The following is an 8,751-nucleotide window of genomic DNA, read 5'->3' as shown; positions in this document are numbered from 1 at the left end:
AGGGGATTCATATAGGGCAATAATGGCTGACTCAAGTGTTTGGTTTTAAGTACAAATTAAGCACCAACCAAAGAAAGGACAACAAGGTACCATAAGATCAGAATTGTAATGGGGATGACCATTTCTTTTCCTGTTATGAGTAGATGATTGATATGTCAAGCATGCTGATTAAAAGCAGATCAATAAATTTAACTGTTGAGTTTTGTGCTTATTTTGTGGATATTTTATGTGGATAGTTCTCTTGTGGAATCATGGATGCAATCTTAGGGAGCGAGAAGGGGCCTTTAATTGAAGAATATTCGTCCTATGGTGCATATCGGCCAGCAAACAAAGTTATGCACACACCATTGAAGGGAAGGATATGTCAATGAGTATAAAAGTCAGAGAACTTACTCAGAAAATGAAGAACCGGAGTCTAGGTTTAAGTGCCAATAAAGCCACAACATTACCTAATCTTCAGCATTTAACGGAGTTGGGACATTGTACAGCAGCATATCAAGAGCATATATTGTTTTCAAATGGCAGAATAAACCAGCTTGTAATTCAAAACAAAATTGAGAAATATGTGCCCTCATAAAACATTAAATGCAACAACAAACTGAAATATAGACAAATGAAATTTTAAAACTGAACTTGAAAGCAAAGAAATTTTGGAAGAACAAAAAACAAGAAGTTACAGCAGTACATAAAGATATAAAAGATATAATATCCAATTACTTTTTTTAGTTTTTCAACCACCTAAATTTTTATCTCCTGTGGGAGCAAGAAAGCACCATATCAGATTCACGGCAAGAAAAGCCCTCCAAATGTAAGGATGTCATTTAATTATGCCACAAATAGAAGTATATACAAATTATATGTAACATTCAATATCTCTCTATTTACAAAGTAAAAAATAATGCTAAACTCATCTTTTCCTACAATTACAGTTTATGTACAGAAATTTAATATCCAGTTTGATTGTTTGCTATGATACAAAGGTCATGTTTGGCAGAAGAGATGATACCCAGAATATACATATTGTCAATCTGTCTTGAGACACAAAATGCTTGACTGCAGTTCCTTGATTTGTTAAACATCAATTACCCATCACGTACCTCAGATATTAAATGCACAATATTTCTGTTTGCAACTAATGATAATCCATTAAGAGAATACTCAGCAGAGGGAGATTTACCCAGAGTTACTGTTAAGTAAATTACCCTTAATATGTTGTCACTCAAGTATTTCAAATCGTCAAATGTGTTGTCATTTTGAAATCAAATTGATAAAACAGTGACAGAATACTTCTAATATCAACTAGACATAACATGTATTCGGTCACTATTGCATCACTCTCACCTCAAAATGACATCAAATTCAACTATTTGGCATCCGCCCTATCTGACAGATATGACTTATCGTTTACTGTGACTTATCAGCAAAGATGTCAGTGTACTGTAAACAAATTCTTGACAAATCTCTGCTTGTTGGGTGAGTATTTGTGTGTTGCTGTCATTTTAAAAAGCTATAGGACGTTTAATGAGAATAATTTTGGAGGATTTGGGAGGATCCTGTAGGACAGGATTCAATAATAGGAATTTGACATGAATGTAACTGCCAAGTACAAGAGGTGGTTTTGATTCTAACAGCTTAAGAACAAATAGAATAATACTTCCTAAAGCAAACAATGCAGCTATTGTGTTCAAGAAAATCACAGACTAAGGGTGGACTGGGAATGGAACTGAAATGGAAAAACTTCAAAATATCACGAAAGCATGAAAGTGTTCATGACAGGAATAAACAGATACAATTGATTTTTACATTGTTAGCCTACATCACATTACAAAGAAATACATGGACCCATGTATGTTTCATACTTGGGTTAAACATAAATCCAAGACAGTTGTAACTTTATACATGAGCACATATACTTGTAACATTAAAAATATGTTATGTTCTGCTACATGGCAAACTGTCAAGGACAGAGCCTTTAGTAACTTATGAGTACCTAATAGGATTGGGTGCAAAACATGGCACAGTCTGGCATCAATCTCTAATGAAACATGACCTACCCTTAAAATACATTATTTTGATAAAATATGTTTGTACTATCAGAAAAAAACACATAAGACATAACAGGTAATTCATTTATATAAAGAAATATACTGAACAATATATATTGATTAAAAAAAGGACAACGACCAAAACAATAAGAATGTAAGAAAATTTAAGAAAAGCAGAAAGTCGAACACTTAAAATGCAACAGGAAATGTTAACTCTGGGTTTCCGGCACTGACCTTAACTTAACAAAGGACATGGCTTCCTGAAACATACAGTCTAGGGTGAAAGAATACACATTAAAATACAACAGCAAGTAAACTGATTGGGAATCTCAGAGTTCAGATATGAATGAGGTATAAGCCTTGACAATAATCAAGAGATTTCAGATAATTTAAAAATTAACAACTTGTGCGACTTTACAATCAGGAAATTCTTATAATCAGTAACAATCTATTACATGGAATATATTGTAGTAATTTTAAGAGAAGAATTACTTTGAGCCTGCTTCAGAGAAAGGTGGGAATATGGAAATGTGCGTAGTATTCAAAGGCTTCAAAATTTCCATCAGAAAGAAAGAGTTGATCCCATGGACAGTGGTTGGATCCAACTATTACAGGTAGCACATAAATACTGACTAAACCACAGCAATTTTCCTCTATGAAACTCTACTTTTGTTAAAACAATTATTAGACACTTAAGCTTTTATGCACTTGTATTTGAAACAGCAAGCATTTGAATTGTGTGAAAACTATCCAACAAATTTTGTTAAGAGTTTAGGAAACACACTTGAAATTGTTGAGAAAAGACTATTTTAAACTAGCAAAAATATGTAAAACACAGAATTTATAGCAGCAATTAAATATAGAAGTTATCATTTATGGCATTATTTTCATTCTCATTCTCCAAACTATGAAATCCTAACAAAAGTTAAAACTTGATTCCCTTTGATATATACACAACTATTCTAAATGAGCACCACTTGATCTCCGAAGATCTGTGAAAGTTTCAGCATCTAGGTTCTGCTGTCAACATGTATGAGGAACGGGCCCAGGTCTACAGATATATTATTGTCATCTACTCGACGTTGACAGCAACAGCAAATTTGTTCTCAACTCATTCATATATCCGAACACTATCCATAGGTTACCTATTGAACACATTAAGCACACCTTCTAAAAACAATTAATACCAACATGATATCTTCAAACATATAGATGTCTTAAATAAATTCCATAATGCACAACATCTAGAAAACATTTAATTTCAAAAACTTGAACAAACTCACACCATGCTAAAAACAATGCATAAGCTGAGTTGAGAGCAGTACTTACTGAAGCTATCAGTGATCACACATCTTAACAAAATATCTTAAATTCTACACACATCCATGCAGAGAAATAAAACAATTCATAACAAATCACAATCTGTTCTGTATTTTTACTTGAGATTATAAAAGGTAAAAATCTGTAATTCATCACACCAATTGCATCAGTTCTACACCGTAGCTGCCATGTGATACAACACATACGCATTACTAACATTCAAAATTATATATCACTTTCATAAATGGCATACAGAAGCTTAACCGCCCCAACAATTGAATAACCTACCATTCATTTCCTGAACACTCATTTCTTCTGTTTTAAATCCAGTCTATTTAAGTGTGCTCTTATGAGCACACTTTGTCTCCTTGAGCTCAAAATTGAAGAAAACCTAATTTTATACCATTCTGCAACCTCACATACTCATGATGTCACATTTTACATTTATCATTTTTAAGAATGGATAAAATTGTATTTCTTTATAAAAAGACATTGAACATTCTGATTGAAATATAAGATGACATAATATCAATAGCATGAAGTCAAAGCAGAGTTGGAAAAAATGCACTACTGACCAACTAACACTTGCAGTACATTATATAAAATCCAGTGATATGAGGAATTAATTCATGATTTATGCATCCCCCATCCACACCCAATTTAAAAAAATTAGAAACTTGTGATACAAAACCATGCATGAAATCAATAATATAATAATATGCGACCAAATGTATGTCCAAGGAAATTATTGTTATCACAAAGCATTTCATTACTTCCTTATAATATCTTCAATTCGAGGGATAAAATAAAATTGTAGGAAACATTGTGTGAAGAGTAGCTGAGAAGATTTCGTCTCAGTTCATAACTATGCTCCACCTTTGACACTAAAGGCAATGACATATGGCACTGTATTTTCATGACAACTTGTTTGGACATTTGCCAAAGATTTCTCCTGATCTGTTGGGCAAAGTCTTTTCAAACTCGCATAATGCTCTATGTATAAACTCATACTGCTCAGCTGTCTGCACCATGCCTCCTCTGCAATTCAAAAAGTTATATGTAAAAAAAATTCAATTATCTAAAAAATAAGCAAGAAAATTAATTTTAATATATATTTAACATGTATGTACCTGTCATGTCGAAGTCTGCACACAATACCTAGCACATCAACATTGTTCTCTTCCGCAAGCTGGATAGTACCTATGGCAACAGCTAAAAAACAACCAGTTCTTCCAATCCCTGCACTGCAATGGACAATCACAGGAGCTTTTCGGGGTACATTGTCACCATACTGTTTTCGGAGTTCTGATAGAGACTTTTGGCGGTATGCTTCAACTTCCCGAACAAGTTCAACAATACTCCTGGCAGTATCAGGAGTCTTATGGTCTGGCCATGTGTCATACCAGTAGTGTTGGATCAACCGCGTTTCATCACCTCTCTGTAATATAGAGGTATTGTAGAACATTGAATATTTCATCATCTTCATGCTTGGAATATGACCACTGAAATTTGTATAGCTCACCTGGACCCTCAACTCTCTAACAACATAACCATCTCTTGGCAAAACCTTCTCCACTGAAACAGTAATATCACCATACTTCCCAATCGAGCCTGGTCCACCTAGTGATTGACTCATAGAGGGCGAATCAGGAGGAGACTCTCCATCCTCTTGTTGAGGATTCATTGGGATGTACGGCTCACACTTGCATTTACACGTCTCAACAAATCTTGTTATCATGACTATCACTGACACTCCTTCACCCCACACCATTAACCAGAAGTCTATAATAGTATTAGGAAGAGGTCCTTGAGTGGCTATGTAAGCTTTGTCCTCACCGTCATAGCCCTGTCACGGAATAGAAGTATAATTGATGAAGACAGATGTTTTAAATTCCAAATAGGATACAATGAATTCCAACTGACTTAACATACCCTTATATAGTTGGCATTAATGTAACAAGCTAACTGGTCCTCAGCTGAGCCAGGTGTCATTCCAGAATTTGGAGGGGATATTTGAACACGGGTGCGTTCATTAGGAAGAATGGTTTTATACCTATTCTTAAAACCAGCTCCAGCAACACCCACATGTTCACTATGATTAGAGGGAATTTCCCAGAACTCTCTATGAAGCGAGTGAACATCCTCTAAGCACTTTCGCAGCTGTTGGCGACTAAGCATGTTGCCAGCAGATAAAAGATACTCATCTGTACTGCTAATAAAGAACAAGAACAACAAAAATAGTGACTCACTTCAATTGAATAAAATCTGCTTCAATGAAAATTTCACTCTGATAAACTTCTGTTGACAGCATACATACCATTCCCTTGTCGGACCACAGAGAGTAGAGATATTTTCCTGGCTTGGATGAAGGTCAATTGTTAGGGAAGCACTTGAGCCTCTCCTTTCTAATAAACCTTTAGCTTTAATGCGAATAGGTTCAGGACGAATTTCAGAAGCAAACCGATTTCCAGCTCCACATGAGGAGGTGCTGGGACCAGCCACTACAGCACTCTGCCGTAGTGCCTCTGGCAACTGAGCTTCGGCTAAAAGAGCATTTTTGTTTAAATATCATATTACTTTATGCCTTTTGTAAGTTCAACCACAAGATAAAATCACTTACCAACACATGTTTCCTGCACAGCTGAAGATGTTGACTGAAGTTTCCAACAGTGGCTGGAAGTGACCTCTTCAGAGACTACAGCTGTGACTGTTGTATTGGTCGTCTGAGACACAATATCCTGAGCTTCAGTCATTGACTCTAGCTCCTCACAGTCCTTTTTCTTCTTTGAGAGTAACATTTGGCTTTTAAACCAGAGGAGCATCTGAAAATTGAACTTGAATGAAGTAGAATTCATAGAAAAACACCACAATGTAATTCACAGTTCACAGTTGACATACCACAAAACCCACAGCAATGACTCCAAACGAGAAGAGAACTGGATATTGCCACTCAGTCCAACCAGGCTGCTTGAACAAACGCTTTTCACTCCAGATGACATTCTCTGTAGAAGAACTAGAGGCACTCTCCTGGGACAGTTCAGAATCTGGCACTGATTGGCGGGCTGATGCCATTGTCTTCTGGCCGGCAGCGCCTTTTCCTGGCCCGTTCTCCATGCTAATCTCTAGAAGGTGGAAAAGGACTGATAAAATATAGACCCAAAACCAAAGAAAAGCTAAATCATAAAATTAACATGTAAGCTTACCTTCATCCGTGTCATGGACTCTAAGATACTTGTATAAATCTCAAGAAAAATATACTTGGAAGTATTTTAATTGAGTAAACTAAATAAAATGTCTGCGAATATTCACCAGTCCATCGCTACAATGAGTACATTTTGACAGCTATCCCATCTGTCTCTTGTAAACTAGCCCAGTTGAAGTAGAAATGCCTAAAAACAAAAAGAAAACAAGAAAAAATGAACACCAGTAAATTGCAGAAAGTTAGAATGAGCAAATACAATCTTGCAATAAAATCCTCATCAATCAATTATTACATCAGTGAGATGGTAAAATAGTAAGGTAAACATTACAGTAATGACCCATAAACATTGTAGGTTAGGGTGCCCCGGGTGCACAAAACTGGGCGCATTTCAACTCATTCCAACAAAAACAGGCACACAAATCAAATCACTCTTTAAAGAGAAATCGGAATAAACACACAAGGACGCGGATATCCAGTGATCCAGTGGCACACCGTGCTGGCAAACCACTACCTACGTGTAAACTCCCACAACTTTAAAGGGCGACCCGCAGTGCAAACGGGCCAGAATCAAAACAATGCTCCACTTCGCGCAAGATTCGCACTCCGGCGACGCTGCCACATGCCAGGGGAGATACCAGGAGAACCTGTCACGGCAGGCAAAGTACTCGACGGGCAAGGTCACCACTGCAAACTGCTCCCCGAATCCCGTAAACACCAAGGCAGCAGCCTCCTTTCCACGCAAAACACCCCGAGCAGGCTTGTCACCTCTTCGTGGCGGGCCGCGGGGACTGCGAGCGCGGGCACGTCCATCAGGCGCGGCCGGGTCCTTCGACACCAGCCTCTGCGTCAGTGACGACAGCAATTATCCGTTCGAGCGCATCAATTTGCAGCAGTTCACTCATTTCTGTGTGCGGGAGCAGGAGCAGCAGCAGCAGTCCACGGTCGACGACATATTGAATGGCATGGTTGGCTCTGCAGGGGCGACAACCGACGGACACCGAGTCGGGTCAAGCCGATCGGCCCCGTTCGGAAGGGAACCCCGCCCCACCGCGGCACCCCGGGCTGCAACCCTTGAGGGGGCGGCAGCGCGAACCAGGAGGGGACGAAACTCGCGTGAAATGTCGGGCGGGGCCGGGGGCCGAGGCCGGGGTACCGAGTTTTGAGCTGCGTAGTTGGCGGCACCCACTTGTGTGCCCGCTCCGCTCACCTCCCTCTCTCTTTCTCGCTCCTCTCTCTCCTTTCCGCCTGTCCCGGGCCCCCCTCCGCTGTGGGGGTGGATCCCGCTCGGCCCGCCCCTGTCCCGCTGCCGTCTCCTCTCTCCCCATCCAATCATTACACCCGGGGAGGCAGGCGCGAGGCGGGCGCGGAGGTGCCTTTCTCGCCTGTCTCTGTCGCTCAGGCCCCCCCCGGCGCCCGCAGGTCCTACAGGTGCGACGAGGACGGCGTGAGCGAGTGGACCCGCGGAGACGACCCGCCGCCGCCGCGGCCGCCGCGGCCGCCCTCCCCTGTTTCGCAAGGCGCGGGACAGGAAAGACACAAATAGCGGCACCGCCGCGGCGGCGGGCATCGCCGTGGCCTGCGCGCGCCAAAAGTGCGGGGAGACAGAGAGAGACAGAGGCGGTCCTGCAGCGTGCGCGACAAGGAGAGGACGACGACACGGAAGGCGAAGACGGCGGCGACGACGTCCTGAACACGCGTTATTCTCTGTCTGCCACCCGCGTCGTCGAGAGGCCGCCGCCGCCTCTGGGTGACGGCGGCGGAAGTGCCAGGGGGCTGACGTCGCCGGGTGACGGGGGAAGTGCCAGGGCCCAGGGGGCCGCCGTCGCCGGGTGACGGGGGGAAGTGCCAGGGGCTGCCGCCGCCGGGTGACGGGGGGAAGTGCCAGGGGCTGCCGCCGCACTACACTTCGCTCCCACCGTCGGCGTCCCTGACCTGCACCAGGATCGGCGGCGGCGGCTCCTCATCCTGAGCCCTCGCGCGACACGCGCACCAACGCCAACGCCCTCCACTCCCTGCTGCAGGGCGCGGGGCCCGCGCGGGGGGCGCCCGCCCCCTGGCATGATGGTCCGCCCCCGCAGCGGCGCCCCCCTTCCCTCCTTCCTCTCCCTCCAATCCTACCAGAAGGGCGATGACGTCACCGCCACGCACTCCACTGTAAAAATTCCCGTAGTAAATTACGGAAAG

General features: G+C 41.9%; 1 protein-coding gene across 7 annotated transcripts in view; it reads right to left on the bottom strand.

Moving 5' to 3' along the window:
• Positions 1 to 807: 807 nt before the first annotated feature.
• LOC113209354 (tyrosine-protein phosphatase non-receptor type 5) overlaps positions 808 to 8,751 on the bottom strand; it is a 23,954-nt gene continuing 16,010 nt past the window's right edge. Inside the window, exons 1-9 of one of the 7 annotated variants that reach the window (XM_052265419.1) lie at positions 7,333 to 7,546; positions 6,569 to 6,754; positions 6,264 to 6,487; positions 5,986 to 6,187; positions 5,683 to 5,908; positions 5,298 to 5,574; positions 4,888 to 5,211; positions 4,496 to 4,803; positions 808 to 4,403 (exon numbers count right to left, since the gene is read on the bottom strand). In XM_052265419.1, the coding sequence (XP_052121379.1) occupies positions 4,280 to 4,403; positions 4,496 to 4,803; positions 4,888 to 5,211; positions 5,298 to 5,574; positions 5,683 to 5,908; positions 5,986 to 6,187; positions 6,264 to 6,479 (1,677 nt within the window). In that variant the 5' untranslated portion in view covers positions 6,480 to 6,487; positions 6,569 to 6,754; positions 7,333 to 7,546 and the 3' untranslated portion in view covers positions 808 to 4,279. Of the gene's footprint in view, positions 4,404 to 4,495; positions 4,804 to 4,887; positions 5,212 to 5,297; positions 5,578 to 5,682; positions 5,909 to 5,985; positions 6,188 to 6,263; positions 6,488 to 6,568; positions 6,755 to 6,859; positions 6,885 to 7,078; positions 7,247 to 7,332; positions 7,547 to 8,751 lie in introns of those variants that run through there. The other 6 variants (XM_026426803.2, XM_026426804.2, XM_052265418.1 and 3 more) reach the window with 6 other exon arrangements.

The sequence above is a fragment of the Frankliniella occidentalis genome, unplaced genomic scaffold (genome assembly GCF_000697945.3).
Source record: "Frankliniella occidentalis isolate FOCC.00 unplaced genomic scaffold, Focc_3.1 Scaffold27, whole genome shotgun sequence".
Classification (NCBI taxonomy): domain Eukaryota; kingdom Metazoa; phylum Arthropoda; class Insecta; order Thysanoptera; family Thripidae; genus Frankliniella; species Frankliniella occidentalis.
The sequence above is the reverse complement of the archived record's forward strand: the minus strand, read 5'-3'. Positions and strand labels throughout refer to the sequence as shown.